We start from the raw sequence: 25,819 nt of genomic DNA, 5'->3' as shown, positions 1-25,819 counted from the left end.
TGAGAGAGACTCTTGCCTGCAACCTTGGAGAAGCCGCTGCCAGTCTGTGTAGACAATACAGAGCTAGATGGTCCACGGCCTTCAGTAGAAGGCAGCTTCCTACAGTCCTCCTTTCAAATGGCCATGGAATGCGTTGAATTTCTGAATGGTCATTTGGAAATTCCATGCATTCCAACAGCCCTATGGAAGGAACCACGGTTTTTCAGTAGGGCATTCCCCATCATTCATTTTAGTACATTCTCTAGAGCAGGGAGAAGAGATCTGGTCTTGTGATAGCAAGCATGACTTGTTTGCTTAGCTAAGCAGGGTCCGCCCTGGTTGCATATGAAAGGGAGACTAGAAGTGTGAGTACTGGAAGAGATTCCCCTCAAGGGATGGAGCCGCTCTGGGAAGAGTAGAAGGTCCCGAGTTCCCTCCCTGGCAGCATCTCCAAGACAGGGCTGAGAGAGATTCCTGCCTGCAACCTTGGAAAAGCCACTGCCAGTCTGTGAAGACAATACTGAGCTAGATAGACCAATGGTCTGACTCAGTATATGGCAGCTTCCTATGTTCCAGGAATTCTTAACATGGCGTCAGCCAGATATTTTATTTTTACATTTATATCCTGGTCTTCCTCCAATGAGCCTAGAGTACATGGCTATGTTTATCCTCACAAAAACCCTGTGAGGTAGGTTAGGCTGAGAGATACGTGACTGGCCCAGAGTCACCCAGTGAGTTTCATGGCTGAATGGGGATTTGAACTCAGGTTTCCCCGGTCCTAGTCCAACACTCTAATCACGACACCAGACTGGCACAATGTATTGTTGCTGAGGATGCTGGGAATTGTAGTTCTGCAACATCTGGCAGACCCCACATTAAGAACGACTTTCCTGGAGCATCTGCTTTGCATGAAGAAGGTTCCAAGTTTCCTCCCTGGCAGCATCTCCAGGTAGGGCTGGGAGAGACTCCTGCCTGCAACCTTGGAGAAGCCGCTGCCAGCCTGGGTAGACAACACTGAGCTAGGTGGACCCAGGGTCTGACTCGGCAGGAAGCAGCTCCCTCTATTCCCATGCACCTCTTCCCACCTGTCCCACAGCCCCGCCTGGATGGCTTCCTTACCTTCCGGAGGCGCTGCACATGGACACGCTCCGGGGGCAGGAGCAGGACCTTGGTGACTGTGCGGGCATTCATCTTGGCAATGGGGATGGTGAAGACGAGGAGCCAGGTGACAAAGCACACCAGGCTGTGGGCGAGAGAGAGGAGCGGGAATCCGAGCAGCAGCCAGGCGTAGGTGTCGAGGCGCCGCTGGTGAAGGGCAAGAGGAGGAAGCAGCGGTGAGTGATGGAGAGCTTTCCCCCAGGGGCAGCCCCCAACCGCAGGAGAGCGGGCAGGCCCTCCTCCGCTCCGCCTGTGGGCTTCCCAGCAGCATATCTGGTGGGCCACTGTGGGAAACAGGAGGCTGGGCCGGATGGGCCTTTTGGGGCCTGCTCTTATGTTCTTCAGCAAATCAGCATGTCATAGGAGGCACAGGAAACGGAAGCCAGGCAGGCGCTCTACCGGCAAATCATCCGGCTCCAGCCACCAAGTCTTTGCTTTATTTTCCAGCTGGACGACACCCCCCCCCCCATGTTTCTAGCCCTCATAGGGGCAGAGGGAGACACAAGACCTGGGCGAAAGCCTCAGGTGACCGGAGAGAACGCCTTGCCCCTGATAGCCCAACTCGGACCTTAAGAGCCACCCCAGGGAGTCTCACCTGGCGGCATCACTTTGTTCTTTTAGATGCCAGGTGAAGACCTATCTGTTCACTCACGCTTTCTGAAACTGATTTTTTTTTTAAAGTTTTTCAAATGTTTTGTACTGTATTTTATATAGTAACTAGCTGATCTGGTGCAGAGCATCTGCACCCCTAGTTTATTCCCTACCCATCGGCCGCAGTCCGTTCTCCTCCTCCCAGGTTCTCCTTTCCCTCTGGCGGTGCTTTCCCTGCCGGCCTGGCTGGCACGTTACTACCCAAAGGTAGACTTGCAAGCTCTTTGGGGCAGGGGCCAGTCTTTTTTGCTTATGAAATGGAGAGACACAATGCAAGCGCTCCCATAACCCTGTGGGATGGGCTGAGCCACTGCCTCACAGCCTATCCAAAAACCACTCCAAGCTTTAAGGCCAAGTAGAGATTAACCTAGGCTGCTCCTATACAACACTGACCTAGTTCACACAATCACTCGAACTGAGGTTTAATGTGGGTTACCGACATGACTGTGTCAGCACACAGCAAGGCATGAATCTCAGATTTATTTCAGGCCATGGGCTCACACAATTGCATTAATGCCGGTAACCCATATTAAACCTAGATTCAAATGATTGTGTGAATCAGGCCACTATGTCTTTTCTCTTCCCCGTCACTGATCTCAAGACACCCCTGTCCTCAAGTCTGTAGTTCCTACATTTTGGTCCTTTAACATCTCGCAGGTCCTGCCCACCCCTGCAAAGAAGGCTGCAGGGTTAGCATAGATGATTTTTCCTACCCCTGCATATGGACGTGACTGAGCCCCGGGGAAGCGTCTGCTCTCATCTGGAGAGGGAAGGAGCATCCTGGCCTTCCAAACCCTGAGCCAATATCCCCCTGCCAAAGTTGGGAGGATGGCGGGCAGCAGGATAACATTATGAACTTGCAGCTGGCAAGATACACCATGTTTGTGCAGATGTGCACACCCCCAGCCACACTTTGGGAGGCTTCTCAAGAGCAAACCCACCCCCACACGTGGTCACAACAGGCTGCTGAAGCCAGCCCTCGCCCTTACCCAGCGAGAATCACAGTGGTGACTGGCTGTTTCCTGCCAGGGAAGAAGCGGAGAGGTCTCCTTCACCTCGTTCACTTCCGCAATGACCTCATATTTGTTGAACTTCATGTTGCAATGCTGAGCGTACGTTTTGGTCTGCAAACACAAGAGATGGGAGAGGCACTCTTCAGAAAAAGCAACAGCTGACATGGAAGGAAGAACCAAAAATGTTCTTGCTAGATCAGACTGGACAGAATCCGTGTCCTAGTGACTCACTCTATCAGTTCCCCACCACACTTACAATTCTTCTGCTTTGTGTGTCTTTGCTCAACTGTATTTTCGCTGGGAAAGGGTCACATGAACTTTTGTAGGAAAATAATCCAATAACCCAACAGAACACTGCATTTCCACTTGAACTGGTCATTTTTCTAGTAAAAATATAGTCCAAGCATCAAAGCATAGTGTACTTTGAGGGGTTCTCAGGGAGGGGTATGAGAACTCAGAGGGGTTCTCATACCCGAGTCTCCAGCTGTTGGACTACAACTCCCATCATCCCCACCTACAATGGCCAAGGCCATTGTAGCTGGATATGATGGGAGTTGTAGTCCAACAACAGCTAGGGTCCTAACAGACAAATGCAAAGTGATGCATGTCTCCCAAGGAAGGCATGCTTGACTCATGGGCAAGACATATGGAAAATAAAGGATCCCAAGTTATCTCACGGGTTCGAGCACACATTTGCTGAGATTCCACTTTTAACCACCACCCATTAAGATGCCTGTGGTAAGCTCACAAGGAGGGGATGAAATTCTATCATGAGCATCTGGTCATCTCAGAAACACTGACTTTACATAAAAGGTCTGCCTAGCCATCATGACCAAGAGCTACCGAATCTCCACGACATTCATCCAATTCTTCCCAGTGTTGAACCACACTGTGGAAAGAACAGGATAAATTCACACAACAAGCCTGCAGGCTGTTTTCATATCAGGATTCACAACGAGCCCATGCATTCAGAGTTGGGGTGGGTGTTAAGTGTGCCTCAGAGGCACCTTTTAAAGTGGCAACCACCCCCAAGAGCCCTACGCTTTACTCTCACCTTCCTCCAGAGATCTCAGAGTTAACAGGGGCACTTTCCAGATTACACACTAAACAGAGGTAAAAATGCATCAACTTGGCAGGACTGTATTGAAAACTACCCCCAGAATCTCAAACGGGAAAATATAGCTGTTTTACTGCAACGGAGTTGCAACATTGTCCCACTAAAACACAAAGATAAAATCCAAAATAAGGCATTGGGAATGTGAATGGCACCTTGCGATCTGTGCAGGGACTGCGGTGCCACAACACAGGATGTACAGAAGCACACTTCACAGATCCGCAGTGACACTGTGGTTGGGGTCAATCTAGAAAGCGCCCTGGTCACCGTTACAAGCCAATCTGTGCCTCTTTGCCTGCTTTATCCTGATCAGCATCCTAACAATCCCCGCCCAGGGCCCTCCGGTTCCTACCTTCTGAATCACTTTTCCAAAAGGCCAAAGGAAGTATCCAGCAAGCTTCCAACACAGCTTTCCTGGGAGAGGTCAGGAGAAATCCCAAATCAGACCAGCAGAATGGACTGACACTTGCAAGTACACCCACAGCCCTCCCACGGCAGTTTAAGTGCACAAACCCCCAAGGGAAATTTCCCGGATGGCACGGTGCCCATGGCAGGAGATCTCAACCTTGGGTCCCTAGATGCTGTTGGATTACTCCAGCCATTGCAGCTGGGGATGATGGGAGTTGTAGTCCAACAGCATCTGGGGACCCAAGGTTGAGAAACCCTGTCCTAAGGCGTCAATCCAGGGAGAAAAAGGATAAACCTCACAGCAGGGTCAGCAAGTGGCTTTGTGCAGCAGCAAAGGGCAGTGGACACTTATTCTAACACGCCTGTGTTTGGCAAGTTGTAAATTGTCAAAGACAACCAATGAAAGCCTGGCATCCTTTCATTCAGTATGCAATCAGGGCTATCAAATAATTGCTACCCATCACATTGATCAGATAAGCCTATGGAAAGGAGGACATTTCTTTCATGACTGTGATGTACGTGAAGCCATGCCTTTCTCCCCTTTATCAACAGGAGCTGTCAGAAGGGCAGGTAGGAGTTCACTACCTTCCTTGTGACTTTGCATACTTGAGTTTGCTTATTTGGATGATAATATTGGTCTGTGAATGAGGTGGTACAGAAATGCAACAAACAAACAAAGCAGTTTGCAGCTATTATTGCACCTCATGCCAAACAAATGGATATTTATAAATCACTTTTTTGACACAAGTTCCCAAAGCGAACAGAGAAAACAATCATAAATTAATAAGATGGCTCCCTGTGCCCAAACGGTTCACCGTCTAAAAAGAAACATAAGAGAGACTCCAGCAGCAGCCACTGGAGGGATGCTGTGCTGGGGCTGGATAGGGCCGGTTGCTCTCCCTCTGCTCAATAAAAGAGAGTCACCACTTTGAAAGGTGCCTCTAGGCTTGGTCCAAGAGGCAGCACTTACAGAAGGCTCACTGGAACAGTTTTCACCCTCTGACAAAGGGGGCGCTGACGGAGCCAGGCCCCCTCGGCAGGTTCATACCCCAGTTCCCTTTTCTCGAAAAGCAAGAGCAGGCCTTCTTTCCAAGGCCGAATTCTGCCTTCTCACATGCGGAGCTGCCATTCTGGCAGACACACTTCGAGCGGCCATCCTCACCATATGGGGCTCCCACCACCGTCAGGAACATCACGATGGAGACCAGGACGTAAAGCAAGGCGAGCCACCAGCCAAAGGACAGCACATAGAAGAGGTTCCCACATGTCACCATAGAACCTGGGCAGAGACCAAGGAAAAGCCATGAACCCACCCGGCCTTGGGTGCCACAGTTAGTGGCTTTGGGCAGCCTAGCCAGATGGGCTTCAAGGGTGCCCCCAGGAAAGGCAGTGCACTGAACAGCTCTCAAGGAAAAAACAAGGACACTGGCGCAACGCAACAGTTGTTACAGCAGTGCCAGGTTAGCCGGCATTTGAATTCAATTCACCGGGAGCCAGTGTGGTGTAGTGGTTAGAGTGCTGGACTAGGACTGGGGAGACCCGAGTTCAAATCCCCATTCGGCCATGAGACTTGCTGGGTGACTCTGGGCCAGTCATGGATCTCTCAGCCTCACCTACTTCACAGGTTAGTTGTTGTGAGGTGAAACTCAAGTGTGTAGTGCACTGCTCTGGGCTCCTTGGAGGAAGAGCGGGATATCAAATGCAAAATTAAATTAAATTAAATTTCCAGGAGCATCCTCATGTCTGGGCTATGGGACTCCTCACCCACTCCTTGTGCAGAGATCAACCTTGTCCTGCACTCCCAAAACTGCACCAGAGCACCAAGAAGTCACTGTCCATGGAAAGGCTCAGAGTTATCTGTGCCGTCTCCCACTCCCCACAGAGAGGAGAGCTGGTCTTGTGGTAGCAAGCATGGCTTGTCCCCACAGCTAAGCAGGGTCTGCCCTGGCTGCATGTGAATGGGAGACTAGAAGTGTGAGCACTGGAAGATATTCCCCTCAGGGGATGATGGAGCCGCTCTGGGAAGAGCATTTAGGTTCCAAGTTCCCTCCCTGGCAGCATCTCCAAGATCGGGCTGAGAGAGATTCCTGCCTGCAATGCTGCCAGTCTGTGTAGGTAATACTGAGCTAGATAAACCAATGGTCTGACTCAGTATATGGCAGCTTCCTATGTTCCTATGCTCACTTCAGCCAATTCATGCATGGATTCACACCGCACAGCTACACCAGTGCAAACTGGACACCACAGAGCCCTGGTGTCCAAAACTCCTCCAGGGGATCCTTCTGGCTCTCACCAGGAGACCAGAGAATCAAAGGACCAAGACAAGTTTGGCCTGAACTTAATGCTCTCAAACAGGCTGCCTTCCTAGAACTGGTTTTTACCTGAAGACCTTTTGATGATGTTCAAGTCCGAGTAGAGCTCCTTCACAATTTCGGAGCGGTCTTCCCACGGCCTGGCTGTCACATGACTCTTCCATTTCTTAAAGCCAAACTGCAAGAAAAAGCACAGCAAAATGTGTATTGAGGGTTTTCATGCACCACCAAATGAACCCACCAAGGTTTGGGGATCTCAGAGCACAGACAGGAGCTTTGCTTCAAGCAGTGCGCTATGTTTTCAAGTGGTGTATTATATTTTTGAAGAGCATAGGGACCCAAGACATCATCAATCAAAAGGAAGTTATGAACACTGAACACTTGAAGTTCTTGCCCAATGAGAATGTGTGCGCCCAGAACAATTCTACTTGATACTCAACAGTTTTAATCTCAACACCCGAACCCCTCCAGGAACTGCAAGGCTGGCACGGAGGATACTTGGCATCCTTCATTCTGGAAGTGGTTGCATCAACAGTTTCAGCGCCTCCCTTTAGTACACGGCCTACCGGTGAGAAGACTCCGAGAACAACTAAGAGCAGCACCAGTAAAAACCACCCACCCCCAAATTATGTTGAATGCATGTACGTACGTTTGGTGTACACACATACAGTTATTCACACTTGATGCCGAACCTGAGTACACCCATACACTTCTTATATTGTATCCTGTATTTCAGGGGGCCCGTTCCCCTGCTGAAATTCAAAATGAGCACAGGTACAGTCATTCACACAAAAACATGAAGTCATTCACATGTTATGCTGAAGGCAGGTACAGAAATACACTTCCTAGCCGTACCAAGCACTTGAGGAGGCCTGTATCCAGGTTCCCTTTTAAGATGAACACAGGTATACAGTCATTCACACAAACACGTGTACGAGTGTCCAGACCTCTGAATCGGGCTACTGTCTGAACAGGCCTTCCATCAACACTCAAACCAGGGAAGATGGCCGACTCCTCCACCTGGCCACCTTCCTCTCTGCCGCACACAGAGCTCAGGGACTCCCACTGCCACCCCCACAAGAGAACAAACCTTGTAGTTATTGGAAAGCTTATGGGCTTCCACCTCGTTCTCAGCAGTGAGGGTGGTTTTCAGGCAGCCGTCACAGGGCTGAACTTCCTCGGAGGGATGGCAGCAGCAGGAGGGGTTTGAAAGCACTAGAAGGGGAGAACAAGGCACCAGGGCAGGGATTGATTAGGAAGGGGCCCGAGACACAGCTGGCACTCCAAGCAGTGGGGCGGTCAAATCCTGGCCCTTCAGGCTCCCGGGGCAGTTCCTTTGCTCCAGCCGAAGCCCTAGCCCAGGGCTGTACAACTTCAAGCCCTCTGCAGATGCTTGACTCCAGCTCTCATAACCCATAACTCCCATAATCCTACAGTGGATGGGAATGGTGGCAGTTGTACCCCCAAACCACTGGAAGGCCGAAGTTGAGCAGCCCTGATCTAGCCCAATGGGCTTCGGGCAAATAAAACCCACTTGAAGTGTAATAGCCCTCCAAACCTTACAGCAGGGTTCCCCCAACATGGGCCTCCAGACGTGGTTGGACTACAACTCTCATCACCCCCTGGCACAATGGCCTTGGGAGTCCAACAACATCTGGGAATGCATGTTGGGGAAGCCCCACAAATATACAAGCACTCCACAGGTTTTAGATTTTCAATTCAGTGATATTCAAGTGCAAGTTACAAAGGACAGATGAAGCTGCCATATGCTGAGTCAGACCCTTGGTCCATCTAGCTCAGTATTGTCTTCACAGACTGGCAGCGGCTTCTCCAAGGTTGCAGGCAGGAGTCTCTCTCAGCCCATTCTTGGAGATGCCGCCAGGGAGGGAACTTGGAACCTAGATGCTCTTCCCAGAGCAGCTCCATCACCCAAGGGGAATCTCTTACCATGCTCATCACGCATCTAGTCTCCCATTCAAATGCAACCAGGGCAGGCCCTGCTTGGCTAAGGGGACAAGTCATGCTGGCTACCATAAGACCAGCTCTCCTCCCACCAGATTACCGACTACCTTTGCCTGCCTTCCCTGTGCTTTGGAATTCAGGGAACGGAATACTGGGAAGCCGGCTTACTTTTTCCTTGAGCAACTGCATAGAAAATGGTCTGCGGATCTCTTTTTTATTTTATTTTAAAGAACTGAAAATTCATGGAAGGACATGGAATAGACTGGGATCATGCAATTATGCACATCCTCCTCTACCTACTGCTTCTGCTTCCCCTCTCCTTTAGCCAGGAGCAAGGCAAAGTTCTCTCCCTTCCATCCCAGCCCAAATGCCAGAGCCTCTCACGCCCCCGCCCCCTTACCTGGAACTATCCTAGGAGTGATGATGCCATGCTGATGGGACTCTGAATGCAAGTCCCCCAGGTCGCCATGGACATTGTTAATGGCAGCACAGTGCCTGTCACAGCAAGATGCTCTCCTGTGTGGGTCGGACTTGTGCTCCAGTTCCCTGGGAAAATCTGGAAAGAAAGACCAATCAATCAATCAGTGGCTGAAAAAGCAGGAGAAGACCTTCGCCATCCCCTCCCATCCAGGGTTCATTCACCCTCTGCAACGTATTTTGGATACCCCATCACCTCAAACTATCATACTTTGGATACATTAAGCAAAGACCCAACTCCCTTGAGAAATCCATCATGCTGGGAAAAGTTGAAGGAAAGGAAAAAAGAGGATGACCAGAAGCAAGGTGGATGGACTCGATGACGACAGCAACGAATGCACCACTGAGAGACCTTCAAGGCCAAGTTGAAGACAGACTATCCTGGAGAGAATCTATGTATGTGGTTACTAAGAGTAGACACTGACTTGACGGCACTTCATCAATCAATTGCATAGTGTATTAATATTCCAAAACCTCTTCTTGTAAATAAGCCCTGATAAATGAATTGTGTTATATTATACTAGTGTTTTCAGGCCCGTTGTGATAACGGGCGCTAGTAGGGGAGAGTTTCCACCCCCCCGCCCCACTTCCTCTGGCCTCCCCCCCCACGCCCTCCCAGCTGACCGAGACTTCCTTACCCAAAGCAGCCCGCGACAGTCGGGCGATCAAAAATCCATTTTTTGCGAAGAAGAGAGGAGCTCCCGAACAGAGCTCCTCTCTGTGCTAAGCCAATGCCCAAACTGCTGCTATGGACGCAAAGGACGCAATAGGCGTCCTTTGCGTCCATAGCAGCAGTTTGGGCATTGGCTTAGCACAGAGAGGAGCTCTGTTCGGGAGCTCCTCTCTTCTTCACAAAAAATGGATTTTTGATCGCCCGACTGTCGCGGGCTGCTTTGGGTAAGGAAGTCTCGGCCAGCTGGGAGGGCGGTTGGCGGCCATGGCGGCGGCCGCGGAGGCATTCTTCTGGGCCGTTTTGGCTCTTAATCATTTGCGGGGGGGAGCGGGGAAGGAGTATTTGGGCAGCTGGGAGGGCGGGAGAGTGGGCGGTGGCGGCAGCCGGGCAGACTCCTCCTTCCCCGCATTCCCGGCTTCTTCGGGGTGGCCGCTTCTGGCCGCCCAAGATGGCCACCGGGTGCCGGCCCTCATGTCTCCTTTGCCCTGTTCTGCGCCTGCGCTTCGCGCAGGCGCAGAACAGGGCAGGGAGGCACGGACACACGCTTGGTGTCCGTCCACGGACGGACACCAAGCGTTTTATTAGAGAGGATTCACAAAAACTCTGCAGTATTGTAAATAGGATTTTTCTGTGCTTGCAAATCCCTGTGCATGGTGAAGGATGGCAGAGTCAAAAGTTCATTCTTGGTTTTCTACATTCTCACTTTTGGTTTAGCATTTTGACAGTCGATTTCTGGAAGGAAAGGAGATTTCAAGGAATGGAGGGAATTGTTGTTTGTTCTAATTGGATGGCTTAGAAAACTGTTGGGCCAGAGTAGCTGTATATATAGGGAGAGTCGTGGTCAGAGAGTCAGGCCTGTTCTGCTGGAGCAAGTCAGAGCTGGAGGCTGCAGAAGAAAGAAGAGCATCTGGAGGTCTGCTAGAGTGAGTCCAGGAGTGCAGAGAGTGAGCAGCCAGCAAGAAGAGAAGCTGAGCTGAATCACACTAGAAGAAAAGGAAGAGTCAGGCGGGACCGAGCCCCAGATCTGGGCTGTACATGAGAAGAAGAGATTACCCTGCCAGGCAGAAGCCAAGAAGAAAGCACAGAGGACTCAAGAGTAGGGACCAGTATAGAGCCAGCGAGGGATTGCATTTCCCCAGTTTTTCTTTTTCACCTGACCAGCTCTGTTGATAGCTGTTTTGAAATTGGTTTTGTTTGTTTGTTGCTGCAAAAGCAATGCTTTAACTGAACAATTTTTTGATGGCTGAAAAAGCAGGCTGTTTGGCCTGGCCTTCCAGGGTTTTTATATAGTTGTAATTGGTTTTAATGTTGTAACCTGTTTTTCAGGGTTTTTTTTAATTGTTGTGATTGTTTAATTACTGTTTTATGATGTTTTAATTGTTAATTGTTTTATAATTTTTGCTTTAATTGTTAACTGATTTTAATGGGTTTTGTTTTAATTGAGCCATTTTGGAAGGGCAGTATAAAAATCAAATAAATAAATAAATAAAAATCAGAAGCTTGTTGATCTGTCTCCACTCCATCCTATAAGCCTATCCAAACTACTAGAGTTTTGGTAATTTTTGAAGGGCTGTTGCAGTGGACTCAGCCATTCAAAAAAAGTTTACTTGGTGGCAGTGGAAAACAGGTTGGGAATAAGAGAGCTGTTCCTCCACACACCCCAAATACATAGGCCAATGAGGTCAGCCTCCGCACAACCGAATATAAAGATGAACCCAACTCAATTAAAAAAGCAGCACCCATAACCAGCAGGGACGCATGTCACTCTCCTCATCGGTTGCTGACCTAAAGTCACCAGACTTGAGCAAGGATGTCTCCAACAGAAGCAGCAGAGCCTGAAGCCTTGGAGTGAAACCACTTTAGCAGCATGTTAGATGGTGCAGAGCAGGGGGACAGAAGCGAGGGCGGGTCGTGACCCAGGCATCCACTTTGGGTGAGCTTCCATGTGCCTCCTGGAATTCTGGCAAAAGCTTGGTGGGCCATTGTGGCAAGGGGTGATGGGAGTGGGGTGCTCCGAGCAACACTCCCACTTTACGAGTGGTGCTCGTACCTCTGCACATGGGCCATCTGAAACTTAAGAGAAATGGCTAGAACAACCCACACTACTGTCATGTCCCACCTCCCTGATCCTTTTGCAGTGTGGGTCTACCAGGTAAGAAGCCCTGCACACAACTGGAGGAAATACTGACTCTGGCTCCCCCAGGCCATGCCTGGCTCGACTCTTAAGCAAGAACATACGTACTCAGGATCGCTTGACAACGCACCTCTAACCTAGTTATGAAAATTCCACGTTTGCATATTTATTTATTTATTTATTCATTCATTCATTCATTCATTCAGTTTCTATACTGCCCTTCCAAAAATGGTTCAGGGTGGTTTACACAGAAATAATAAAGAAATAAGATGGCTCCCTGTCCCCAAAGGGCTCACAGTCTAAAACGAAACATCAGACAGACACCAGCAGCAGTCACTGGAGGTCCTGTGCTGGGGGTGGATAGGGCCAGTTGCTCTCCCCCTGCTAAATAAAAGAGAATCACCATGCTAACAGGTACCTCTTTGCCAAGGTAGCAGGGGTAACTTGGATATTCTTAAACTTAAAAGATGCACATCAGGGGACCACGGGGGCTCTAGCACAAGACTAGAAGACTGCGAAAAGCCAAGGCCTGCCCCTTCCTGTCAAACCCAGAGGCAGAGGGCACCCGAGTTGCTTTCTCACTACAGAAAGCAGTCGGTTCCCTCGAGCAGCCACTTGTGCTCTCTCCTTTGCATTGAAAAGTGGGGTCACACCCACTCCAACTGGCTCTTGAATGGCTTTGCCTTGTCGTTTGTCTCCTGTGTTCTTTTGACATTTCAAGCAAACGGTGCCAAACTTCTTTTCTCTGCATCTGTGTGTACAGAACCCACCCACTCCCAAGACCATTTCCTTACCAGAAGAAGACGGGGGGGGGGAGCAGGGGGGGGGCTCTGGCCCACCAAAGGCGAACACACGGAAGGAATTCTGGCCGGGTGGAGGGGAAGAGAAACGCCAGCCAGCCCGGCTGCTCTTTTGCTTTGGGTGATTAGCACCATCAAACCTGGCTCGTGGGATTCGCCCCCGGGAAAAGTACAGGCTAGTTGTGTCCAAGGGAGCTCCGCAGGGTGGCACCTGCTTGTCGCCAGCATAGCTCCCTGTGGAATCTGTCACAGACCTGCTAGGTACACAGCACTCCCCTGGACGGCTCCCCAAAAGCAAGCAGGACAGACCCACGGATGTTTCTTGCACGACGCGTATGCGCTGGACACATCCTAGGCTCGCTGAGGGGGGCTTGGTCCATTGCGGTTTCCCAGGGCACATGAACACAGCCAAAGATGCTCGCACAGCAGTTGAGACAAGCCGGTTTGTGCCCTCTGCCAACATGAAGCGCCTTCCACGCAGCGTCTCTCTAATTTCTTTTCATCTGTGGGCGGAATGAGTTTTGTTCTGGGCAGGAGTATCAAGGCAGTGTGTGCACACACATGAATTCAGAATGGGGCCTTCCTGATTCAACCTGAGCAGGATCTAAAATGAACTGAGCAGACATCAAAAAACCATGTGCACATGCACACGCCTTAGAGGGAACACTGCTTCCAAGCCAGAAACATGCAACTGAAATGACGCAAGTAGGAAAGTGGCGTCTGCTTGCCTTGCTCACCCTTGCCTCTATTTTCCTTCCTTGGGTTGGTTTCTGGATTGCAAGCCCCTCAGGGCAGGGATCTGTCTTCTTGTGCTTTGAGGGCTGCCATGGAAGGCACTAAATTTCCCCTGCTAAATGGGCAGAGGGGCACCTTCCAAAGTGGTGATTCTCTTTATATTTTGCAGGGGGAGAACAGCTGTCCCTATCCCAGCACTAAGTGCCCTCTCCGGAGGCTGCTGGTATCCAGAGATGTGGGGTGGAAATTTCCCCCACACTTTATTTTTGCATTGAAATTTTTCCATTTCTACTTGGTTACATGACAAACGTTTGATTTACAGCAAGGTGAAATTAATATGGTGGAGTTATTTTGCTTAACAGTATAAAAAAATCAAACAACATCCCAGATGGTATACTTTTTAGCATCTACATGAAACTGCTGGGAGAGATCATCATGGGATTTGGTGCAGGGTGTTATCAGTATGCTGATGACACCCAAATCTGTCTCTTCATGTCACCTTCATCAGGAAATGGCCTAACTTCCCTAAATGCCTGCCTGGAGGCGGTAATGGGCTGGATGAGGGAGAACAAACTGAGGCTGAATCCAAGCAAGATGGAGCTACTCATTGTGGGAGGTCAGGACTTAGGAAGTGGTTTAGATCTGCCGGTTCTGGATGGGGTTGCACTCCCCTGGAAAGAGCAGGTACGTAGTCTGGGAGTACTTCTGGACCCAAACTTCTCCCTAATATCTCAGGTTGAGGCAGTGGACAGGAGTGCTTTTTATCAGCTTTAGCAGATTCACCAGATACGTCCATTTCTGGAAATAAACAGCCTTAAAACAGTGGTGCATATGCTGGTAACATCCAGACTTGACTACTGCAATACGCTCTACATTGAGCTGCCTTTGTATGTAGTTTGAAAACTGCAGTTAGTACAGAATGGAGTAGCCAAGTTGGTCTTCAAGGTTGCCCAAAGAGATCATATTACACCTATTTTAAAAGAATTACACTGGCTGCCAATAAGTTTCCGAGCGAAATACAAAGTGCTGGTTATTATCGATTAAGGCCTAAACGTTTGGGGTCTGAGGTGTTTAAGAGAGCGCCTTCTTTTTCATCAATCTCACCGCCTGTTAAGGTCATCTGAGGAGGTCCGGTTGTGGTTGCCACCGGCTCAGTTGGTGGCGACTTGAAAACAGGCCTTTTCTAGAGTTGCCCCGGGACTCTGGAACATGCTTCCTAATGAAATGAGTTCCTCCCCTTCTCTGAATATTTTTAAGAAGGACCTCCTTCTTAGTCAGGCTTTCGGTTTATACTTTTAAAGCTTTGGTTTTAGAGTTTTTATTGCATTTTAAATTGTTTTGATTGTGTTGGTGTTTTAATTGGTTTTATATTGTGAACCGCCCAGAGACTTTTTTGTATGGGGCAGTATATAAATGTACTAAATAAATAAAATAATACCCACTGATCAGCCAGGTTTAGCTACTCTTACCTTGATCTCTCTCTCTCACACACACATTTATCTCTCACTCTTCCTCCAAAGAGCCCAAAGCAGTGTACATGGTTACATGTATCCTCACAACAACCCTGTGAGGTAGGTTAGACTGAGAGATAAGTGACTGGCCCAGCATCGCCCATTGAGGTTCATGGCTGAATAGGGATTTGAACTTGTGTGTCCCCGGCCCTAGTCCCCACACTCTATCTACTACACTATGCTGGCATGAACTCTATAAACTTCCTTGACCACCAGGGCAGGGAGCTAACCCATTGGCCCCCTTCCAGGTCCTTCAGCTCCCATAAAAAGGCAGGATTTCCCCCCTTCTAGCTTTGCTTTGATGGAGGAAGGCAGCAAGCTTCAGCCCATCTGAACAGCAGATCTTCGAAACGTCTTGGTCTAACTGGCAGAACCACGACGCTGTAATGGATTGCTTCGGTGCTGCTCATGTGAGCCCTGAAACGAATGAATGGGGCATGTTCCAATGCGGGTCATCAGATTTATTCTTTGGGCTCTTTCAGTGGCAGCACCAGAAAAAGCTGGCAGGGAGGGGGGAGAGAAGGAGCAACAGTGCATTTATGGGTGGGCAAGCTGTGCCCCACATATTAGATCTCTGAAAAATTAATGGAGGGGGCCAAACTACTTCTCATGGGGGCACTTCCCCACACAAGTTGCCCAGGTTTCTTTGGGTCCAGCGTGGGCTCAGGTGGCAGATAGCTGGTTTCCTGCTTAAGAACCAAGATTGCCTTTCAATGTAAAGGTTCCGCTGAGTACTACTAGCTAAAACAACTTACAATCTAAAGCCAACCTTAAGATAATTAAGAGCCTTAAGGAGAGGAGAGCTGGTCTGGTGGTAGCAAGCATGACTTGTCCCTTTAGCTAAGCAGGGTCCACCCTGGTTGCATATGAAAGGGAGACTAGAAGTGTGAGCACTGTCAGATATTCCCCTTAAGGGATGGAGCTGCTCTGGGAAGAGCATCTGAAGTTCCCTCCCTGGCAGCATCTCCAAGATAGGGCTGAGAGACAAGATTCCTGCCTGCAACCTTGGAGAAGCCGCTGCCAGTCTGTGTAGACAATTCTGAACTAGATAGACCAAGGGTCTGACTCAGTATACGGCAGCTTCCTATGTTCCTATAATGCAGCTCATTTTAAAACAGTTCAGTAAAGAATTAAAAAGCTGAGAAAGGAAAAGGCCTTTGCCTATTGGATTTGCCAGCAGCACCCAAGGACTCACATTTGAAGGCTCCTCCAGGGTTCAGCCCCAGAAAATCACAAGCGGCTTCATATCCTTCTCCAAGACACGGTAGGATCTCTCACCTCCCTCAGCAGCAGGGCCTGCAGCTCAGTGGGAGAGCCTCTGCTCTGCATTCAGAAAAAAGTCCCCGGTTCACTCCCTGGCAGCATCTCCAGGGAGGCCCGGGAGAGACTCTTGCCTGAAACCTTGGAGAGCCGCTGCCAGTCAGTGTATACTGAGCTAGATGGACTCCGGGTCCGATTCCTATGTTCTCGGGCTTGAGCCTTTAGCACCTGGAGAGAAGGCATCTCAGCTGAGGGCAGGAGTGGCCACCGTGGGAAGCTGGCCAGGAGTGGGGGAGACTTGAGCCCAGGCTTGAGCCCAGGGAGGCATGGCTCGTGCACTTAGGTGGCCACAGCAGAGTTGCCAGTTAAAATATCCCCAACTGAAGCCTCAACTCACCAGGGGACTGAGGCAAGCCACTCTTTCAGACCCCACCCCTTTCCCAACTAGCCTACCTTACAGGCTTGTTGTAACTGGATTATCTAGCTCTAGATTTATATACTGCCTTTCATACAATAATGTCAAAGTGATGTACAAAAAAGACCAAACATTAAAAATAATAAAAAGCAAACAAGAAGAAGATGAAGTCCAGCAGCAGCAAAAATCTATCACACAACTCGCAAAGCTTGACTGAGCAAAAAGCTCAAAAACTTGACTGAGCAGAATTAATGCAGTCTGGGGATTACCAAGAACATCTACGAAGCTCTTTCAACACACAATAATAAGCATTTCTGCAGGGTTGTCAGGTCACGTGTCTCAGCCAGCAAATACCAAGGCTTGTGCAACCTCACTATCACGGTCCCCTCTAAGGCGTGCGCACATGCACACACTCACAAGTTTTATTATGTCCACTCAGTTCATTTTAGATCCCGCTCAGCTTGAATTAGGAAAGCCCCACTCTGAATGCACATGGTGCACACACAGTGCCTTGATACTGCCGCCCCGGACAAAACTCATTCTGCAAAGAGATGGAAAAAATTAGAGGGACCACCGCTCACAATGTGCATTTAGAGCACATAGTAAATGCTACAGCATTTATAGCCACGGGGGGGCGGGATTGAGGTGGGGGTGGATGGGGGGAGGGAGCTGTAGCTCAGGGGCAGAGCCCCTGCTTTGCACGCAGAAGGTCTCAGGATTGGGCCCTGGCAGCATCTTCAAGTAGGACCAGGAAACGAAAGCTCTGTAAAGATGCTGCCAGTCAGTGCAGAAAAGAGTGGGCGAGATCAGGGGTCCCCAACCTGTGGCCCTCCAGATGTGGCCGAACTACAACTTCCATCACCCCCAGCCACTGTAGCTCAGCAACATCTGGAGTCCCACAGGCTGGAAGCCCTGAGCTCAATGGGCCAGGGGTCTGCCCTGGGAGGAAGCAGCCTCCTTCTGTCCCAAGAAGGGCCACCTCCCAGAATGCAGACACAATGGCGAGGGACTGCCGCGTTATTCTCCCGCGTGAAGCAAGGGCGTGCCTGGGGCAGAGGGACGTGCAGGAGGCCACAGGACAAGATGACCTTCATCCACAGTGGCCCTGAGACTGGTGGCACAGCCGAAAGTTCTTTGGGGGAAAGAGACAATAGCGTGGTTTAGATTCTGTTGTCTGAGAAGCTAGGCTATCAAGATAATGCCTGCCTTATCTAGCAATGACAGCTGCACACCTGACTGGAAAAACCCCAAATACCTAGTCCAGGGGTGGCCCACGACGTTTTCCAGCAGTGTAGTACTACAAATCCCATAATTCCCAGCTGCAGCAACAGGGGATGATGGGAGTTGTAGCCCAACAACATGGGCCAGTGTTCCCTGTAACCGGGATTCCCAGAGGTTGTCATATACGACTTCCATCATCCCCAGACAAAGGTAAGTGCAGCTGGGGATGATGGGAGTTGTGGTCAACAACTTCTGGGAATCCCGGTTACAGGGAGCCCTGCCCTGGGCGAGTCCTTCGGGCACCAGGAGTCTGATGGGGTCCCTAGGGAACGCCAGCCTTTCCCTAGACGTGGGATGCGGCACATCCAACACCAAGGATACAGAAGCCTATAGTGTGGCTAAATTCCACACATATAGTGTGGCTAAATTCTGTGCTGCAGCCTGCAAGGTCAGGCAAGAGTTGATTAAGACATTAACCATAACTAATTTTTTTAAGGATGATAGCATTTCTACTTAGATTAAATAATTAGGAAGGAACATAGGAAGCTGCCACATACTGAGTCAGACTCTTGGTCCATCTAACTCAGTATTGTCTTCACAGACTGGCAGCGGCTTCTCCAAGGTTACAGGGAGGAGTCTCTCTCAGCCCTATCTTGGAGATGCTGCCAGGGAGGGGACTTGGAACCTTCTGCTCTTCCCAGAGCTGCTCCATCTCCTAAGGGGGGGGGGGATATCTTACAGTGCTCACACACCAAGTATCCCACTCATATGCAACCAGGGCGGACCCTGCTTAGCTAAGGGGACAAGTTATGCTTGCCACAAGACCAGTTCTCTTTTGATGATTTTATGATTAGTACATAGTATATAGAGTTAGAAGGTATATATATTTCTGTCTTAATTTCTCAAATTGTGTTGTTGATTGCTATCGGCTTGTTGGTTCTGGACAACGATGGTAATAAAGTAATCTAATCTACCATTGTATCAGTGCTGTAAGAACATAAGAACAGCCCTTCTGGATCAGGCCCAAGGAGGCCCATCTAGTCCAGCAGCCTGTTTCACACAGTGGCCCACCAGATGCCACTGGAAGCTACAGGCAGGAGTTGAAGGCATGCTGTTACTCCCCTGCAACTGGTACTCGGAGGCATCCTGCCTTGGAGGCTGGAGGTGGCCTGTAGCCCTCCGACTAGTAGCCTTTGATAGACCTCTTCTCCATAAAGTTATCCAAACCCCTCTGAAAGCCATCCAGGTTGTTGGGTGTCACCACATCCTGTGGCAGAGAATTCCACAAGTAGATTATGCGTTGTGTGAAAAAGTACTTCTGTTTGTTGGTCCTAGATTTCCTGGCAATCAATTTCATGGGATGACCCCTGGTTCTAGTGTAATGTGAGAGGGAGAAGAATTTCTCTCTATCCACTTTCTCCACACCATGCATGAGTTTATAGACCTCTGTCATGTCTGCCCGCAGTCGTCTTTTTTTCTAAACTAGAAAGACCCAGGTGTTGTAGCTTTGCCTCATAAGAAAGGTGCTCTAGGCCCCTGGTCATCTTGGTTGCCCTCTTCTGTACCTTCTCCAGTTCTATAATGTCCTTTTTTAGATGTGGTGACCAGAATTGTACGCAGTACTCCAGGTGTGGCCCCACCATAGTTTTGTATAAGGGCATTATAATATTAGCCGTTTTATTTCCAATCACTTTCCTAATGATCCCTAGCATGGAATTGGCCTTTTTCAAAGCTGCCGCACAATTTAGTCGACACTTTCAACGATCTGTCCACCATGACCCCAAGATCCCTCTCCTGGTCAGTCACCAACAGCTCAGATCCCATCAGTGTATAGGTGCACTGTAGGATAGTTTTCACCATGCTTTGCAATCCTTGTTTATTCTAAAGAATTCCCATTAAAGCATCTTCAATCAGTTTCCCTGTCCAACCGAGTAGGCGTCACTCCACCCACCCATCCCAAGGGTCTCTCCAGCTATTGGACTACAATTCCCATCATCCACAGCTACCAGAGTTAGTAGAAATCAGCACGGAAAATCAGTTTCTTGCCCCTACTTCAGGAGAGGATTTCCCCCTCTCCTGTAAATCAGGTTAAAGTATCCTTTACAGAACTCTCTCATTCATCTATCCAGTGCGAAGTTTATGTCAAGCTCCCTGGGTCCCCATCAGAGGTAGGCCAAGTCACCTCCGTCTCAAATGTGCTGTTGGACTACAACTCCTATCATCCCCAGCCAAAGAGCCTTTGGCCACTGTGGTAGGGACTGACGGGAGCTGTAGTCCAACATGTGGAGACCCAACTTTGAGAACCCCCTCGCCCTTTTTGTGTCAAGAACAGACACCAAGGGGTAGAAAAAGAACTGGGGGGGGGCATGGGGGGCCACAGCAGCAGAGCAAGTCCAGGACGCCAATCCAGCGCCTGTTGCCTTGTCAAGAAGTTTCCCAGCCAGATCCAGAGACGGACTGCAGGGGCGTGATTGGAAGACGCGGGTCATCTGCCCGCCCGCACACGCTTTGCTTACCTCCAGCCTTTGCCCGGGGGAGGCAGCCGCTTTTCGGGGCCCTTTAAATCGGCGCAGGGCCAGAAAGAGAGCTGCTCTCCCCCGCCCCCCGCGAGAGCAGCAGCAGCAGCAGCAGCAGCCCGGCCAGGCCCCCAGCAAAGCGAAAGCAGGTGCGCCACGGACTGACTCCCAGCCTGGGGGCGAGGCGAGGCGAGGCTGCTTCGCCAACGACGTGCTTCGCTTGCGGGGGGAAGGAGCCCGCCCGCCCGTTCATTCGAGCTGGGATGCGGGGGAAGCGCCGAAGGACGGAGCAGCGCCCTGTTCACATGTGACACACACGCCTGCTGCCGCCGCCGCCGCCATCCGAGGCGCAAACGCGGGTGCGCGCGCGGATAGCGCAGATCCAGCGCGAAGCACCTCCGCGGGGAGAGGCCAAGAGAACGTGCGCAGCACCGGCCAGAAGGGCGAGGAAGCGGCGGAGGGACCCCGCCAGGGAAGAGGGATGCTCCGCTGCCGGGCGTCCGAGGAGAGGGGGGCCCCCCACCCACCTCCGCGCGAGAGGAGGGATGCGCCCTTCCCGGGCGCTGCTCACCGAGGGTGTCCTGTGTGTGTCTCCGCCGGCGGGAGGGATCCGTCTCCAGCGACATGGCAGCGGCAGCAGCGGCAGCCGGTGCTTGGGGAGGAGGGGGAGGCGGCGAGGCGCCCGGGCGATGCTGCCGCTGAAGGGCTTTGCTCGCTCCACGGGTCGCCTCCTCCGCCTCCCGGGCGAGGAAAGCACGTGCAAGGGGGCTGGGCCCTGCTGGGAAGGGGGCTCTAAAGAGGAGCGCGCCGAGCATGCGCCCTGCCTGCCTGCCTCCCACGGGCGACGGCGGAGAGAGACCCCGCTCCTCAGGGCCAGCACCCGGGAGCTCCCAAGTTGCGCCCTTTCCAGGAGCGGCCCGCCTCCCTCCCTCCCTGTAAGCGCGCACCGAAGGCTGCTGCGGGCCTGTTGCGGCTTGACTCGCAGTAAGCGACGCTCCGCTGCGGAGTTCAGATTACTATTATTATTCCTTGTTTACAGAGTCAGACAGGTGCTATTGACTGGTTTGTTTTATCCAGACATCGAGTCCTTCCCAAGGACCTGGGATGGCTGGATTTTATCATCAGTACTGTTGGTTATTATAGATATGGTCGCAAAATATAGGCTATTCCCAGTAAAGCTGCTTTTTGTAATTGGCTGATGGTGATTTCTGTGGCCCCGATGGTGTTGAGGTGCTCTTCAAGGTCTTTTGGAACTGCACCCAGGGCGCCAATTACCACTGGGGTTATTTTGGTCTTCTTCTGCCACAGCCTTTCAATTTGTAGATCTTTGTATTTTGTTATTTTCTCTATTTCTTTTTCTTCTATTCTGCTATCCCCTAGTATTGCTATGCTAATAGTTAATAATAACTATTATTATTTATTTGCAGTCAGACAGGTGTTGTTGTTATTATTCAATTTCTATACCACCCTTCCAAAAATGGCTCAGGGCGGTTTACACAAAGAAATAAAACAAATAAGATGGCTCCCTGTCCCCAAAGGGCTCACAATCTAAAAAGAAACAGAAGATAGACACCAGCAGCAGTCACTGGAAGTACTGTGCTGGGTGTAGATAGGGACTTGTTGCCCCCAAAGTCAGCTTGCCGCTTTAAGATCCGTTGTGTGGATGCCTGAAAGGGGTGGTCATGATGTGACATGATGCACGGGTGTCGGGTAGGTACACCGCCAGGAAGCCCGATTTGCTGCCAGGTCTCGCTGAGTGCATAGGGCGGCTGCTGCTCCAACTCTGGCTTGCCTCAAGGAACGTGTGAAATGTCCCACACTGTGCCTTGCGGTCTGGTAAAGAGGCGTGTACCTATAGAGGAGCAGAGGTGCACCTAGGTAATTTTGGAGCCTGGACCTCAAGGCCTTTAGAGGTCACCCCCTCCCCTGCAAATTAAGCATCATCATGCTCAGCCAGGTGACCACACCACCCCAGACAGACTAGAGGATGGGGGGCCCCCAGGGGCTGTGGAGGCCCTGGACGTTGGCCCAGAAGTCCAGGGCTAAGAGCGCTTCTGTAGACGAGCATTGCTGGGTGATCCAGTAGTGAGGGAAGTGCACCCTGCGCGCTCTCAGAGAGAAGGTCCTGTTCACACACTATGTTTAACAGGTGTACGATCTCTGTACAGTGCACGCACCAGTTATCCACACATGCTGTTGAGCACAGACATCACCTTCCACCTGCAGCCTGCATTGCAGGGGGCTGTGCCTAGATTGACTGTTAGAATGCGCACGCGCGTGCACACACACACAGTCACTGACACAGAAACATGCACATGAGTACAGACATCTGAAGCCTAATGACTTCAGAGGGCTTCTCTCTTGACCTATTCCAGAAGCTAAGGCTGAGATCAGGCATTAATCTGAGCACAGGAGCCTGATGAAGCTGCCGTCCTCAGTCGCCAAGATGCTTCCCCAGGCGGGATGAGGATGCACTAGCCCTAAACTCTTTCTGTAAGGAACGCCTATTAGGCACGTAAGGGTGCGTGTGTGCGCTTGACACAAAAAGGGCTTACGGCAAGGGTTCACAAACCGGGGTCCCCAGATGTTGGATTACAACTCCCATCATTTTCTGGTTATGTGGCCCCTCTGGAGAATGACAGCTTTTTGCATTATGAGGAGGATGCTGGACAGTTCTCTCCTCCGTGTTTTGTTTCAGGGTGTGTGGAATGGCTCCTGTAGCTCAGGGTTCCCAGCTTTGGCTTCTCAGATGTTAGACTACAGCTCCCACCATAGCCAGTGGAGAACAACACTGAAAACCCCTGGATTAGAGTGACTGGTTTTTAAGAGAGGCCTTTTTGGTGGGTGCCCAGAGAGCAACCAATTCCTTCCTATACAGACAAGTTGTTATTGTTCTTATTATTACATTTTATATCCCGCTGTTCCTCCAAGGAACCCAGAGCGGTGTACTACATACTTAAGTTTCTCTTCACAACAACCCTGTGAGGTAGGCTAGGCTGAGAGAGAAGTGACTGGCCCAGATTCCACTCAGCAAGTCTCATGAGGCTGAATGGGGATTTGAACTCGGGTCTCCCCGGTCCTAGTCCAGCACTCTAACCACTACACCACACTGGCTTCCAGCTAAGTAGCCCTATTAGAACCAAAAATGCAACATAGGAGACCTGTGATTAGATCCAGGGGCGTAGCTATGATTGAGCGGATGGGTTCAAAGAACCCTGGGGCCCCCAGCTCCACCCCTCCCTGTTTTCATTATCACTCTCACTCTGAGGGACTGCTGGGGAGAGGGGTGAACCTAGGCCCCCTCTCTTCCAGCCACACCTCTGGTTAGATCCTCTGACTTCTATACATCTGTTATATACATGGAAATAGAACTCTTAGCAGCAGCCACGAAGGCCCACTTCTTCAGTATTTGTCAGTGCTCAGTATTGCCATTTTTGATGAAGACAAATCAGACATCAAAATGGACTCAAAACCAGTGAAAGGACCTTTCAGTGTCCCAGGAGACTGTATTGCTGAGCTGGAAGTCACCATGCTTCTGGCCAAGCAACTCCAAAGGGAGCCCCTAACATGAAATGGCTGAACTAGAATTTATCAGGCGGTTTGAGTTTATTCTCTAGGACTCAAGCAAAAGCAAGGTTCTCTCCTGCTTCCAGCTACAGGCCTTCTGTATTATCCTCACTGCTGCTGTTGATCAGGCCACACAGCCATTGGGCCCGTTTTAGTTTTTCTAGGGGTGTGGGTGGGTGTAAGATTTCCTTAGTGGGCAGATGTGATCACTTCGTGCATTTGAGGTGGTGTACTCTAATCCAGGGATTCTCAACGTTGGGCCCCCAGATGTTCTTGGACTTCAACTTCCATAATCCCCAGCCAAAGGCCACTGGGCCTGGGGATTATGGGAGTTGAAGTCCAAGAACATCTGGGGGCCCAACTTTGAATCATAAGAGCTCACAAACCTGCCTTCTCCCAAGTCAGGCCTTGGGCCATCTAGTTCAGTATTGTCTACTCTGACTGGCAGCAACTCTCCAAAGTTTTAAACAAGGGTCTTTCCCAGCCCTACTTGGAGATGCTGCCAGGGATTGAACCTGCAACTTTCTGCATGGAAAGCAAGGGCTCAGCTCTGTCTGCCCCTGAGCTACAGCCCCATGCTTATGCCACAATAGACCTGTTGGTTTTTTAAAAAGGTACCACAAGTCTTGTGTTTATTTCCTACAGAAACTCACCAAATTCCAGGGCCTCATTCCCAAGCATTGCAAGGGCTCATGGCTTTGAGCTGGTTTTCAATGGCCAAGGCTAAATTTAAAACATTGGCAGTGAGATAGCATGGGCAGGGTTTTGTTTTGTTTTAAACTGTAACTCATCCTGGCCCCCGAGGAGAGTCAAAATTCTTAATGTGCATTTGGTGCAATCTAGTGCTGGAAACACTGCTATGCTGTACAGGTGTGAGCCTGACTGGGCTACACGCATCACATGGAATGCCACACCAGGTCTATCAAAAGAGATCCTGGGAGCAGCACTGCTCAACAAAAGCCACAGTGGCCATCTGGACAGACCTCTCTTCTCTCTCTCCCCCTGCCCCTTCATCAATGGATGGAAGACCCGCCCACCCTCTCTGCGCAAACCCATAATATGCAGACGACAACACTGAGTCTACCACCATATATGATCTGCCTATATAGTACTTCAGCCTAAAGCTGGTTGGTTTGTTGTTGTTTTTGCAGTTTTCCAGATTTGTCCAGCTACAAGCTGAAGAGGATTACTCACACAATTAACTTCAAAATAATATTCTCTTTTGCATTACATGAGCCTCATGTATACATTCTATCGCTTAAGTTTATATGGAAACATGATCAAGATGTAGCTGCAAATTAAGAGGCAGCTGGTAAAGAGCATGCCAGTCACGGGCACTTCTGCTTTCACCCCCAGCCCATGCGTCTGTGGCAGCGCCTGAGCTCTGAAGGGCTCATTGTGCTGGGCCAGTCCGTGCCAGTCAACGATTGATACTGGCAGCTGGATCACTCTCCGAGTTTACTCCACAGTCTACTTTCTGCTTCTAAAAAGGTTGCAAAGTTGTTTTGTGGTGAGGGTTTGGACACAGGTGGCAGTTCAAGAAAGGGGCAGATGGAACAAGTTGAACAGAAAAAGGCGACACACAAGGTTTGTTTGCCAACAGAGATGGAGCTGATTTGCAGACTGTGCATACAATAAAGCTGGATATAGCTCAATTGTATGAGAACAGATGCTGGTAAACTACAGGTCAGATGTGGTACTCCTGGGATTTTTATAATGAAATCGTTATAAGTGTAAGAACTGAGACAGTCATAGCTAAATCTCATATGAACATTCAGGATTTGCTTTTATATTATTTGCCATATTTTTAAATTTATCACACAGCTGTGAAAGGCAGAAGTTTCCTTTAAAGAGGAAGCTGCTATATTCAGGAATCCAGGGGAGGCCCACTGGCACACAGGACCAGATCCTAA

At 50.1% G+C, this 25,819-nt stretch overlaps 1 protein-coding gene across 1 annotated transcript in view; it reads right to left on the bottom strand.

Annotated features, from left to right (window-relative positions):
- LOC128326823 (uncharacterized) overlaps positions 1–21,262 on the bottom strand; it is a 41,552-nt gene extending 20,290 nt beyond the window's left edge. Inside the window, exons 1-8 of the mRNA XM_053254477.1 lie at positions 20,911–21,262; positions 8,998–9,153; positions 7,726–7,850; positions 6,705–6,813; positions 5,486–5,602; positions 4,268–4,329; positions 2,778–2,912; positions 1,099–1,284 (exon numbers count right to left, since the gene is read on the bottom strand). Coding sequence (XP_053110452.1) covers positions 1,099–1,284; positions 2,778–2,912; positions 4,268–4,329; positions 5,486–5,602; positions 6,705–6,813; positions 7,726–7,850; positions 8,998–9,153; positions 20,911–21,154 — 1,134 coding nt within the window. The 5' untranslated portion in view covers positions 21,155–21,262. The remainder of the gene's footprint in view (positions 1–1,098; positions 1,285–2,777; positions 2,913–4,267; positions 4,330–5,485; positions 5,603–6,704; positions 6,814–7,725; positions 7,851–8,997; positions 9,154–20,910) is intronic.
- Positions 21,263–25,819: the final 4,557 nt, after the last annotated feature.

The sequence above is a fragment of the Hemicordylus capensis genome, chromosome 5, assembly GCF_027244095.1.
Source record: "Hemicordylus capensis ecotype Gifberg chromosome 5, rHemCap1.1.pri, whole genome shotgun sequence".
Classification (NCBI taxonomy): Eukaryota; Metazoa; Chordata; class Lepidosauria; order Squamata; family Cordylidae; genus Hemicordylus; species Hemicordylus capensis.
Note: the sequence above shows the minus strand (reverse complement) of the source record. Positions and strands in the feature narration are given on the sequence as shown.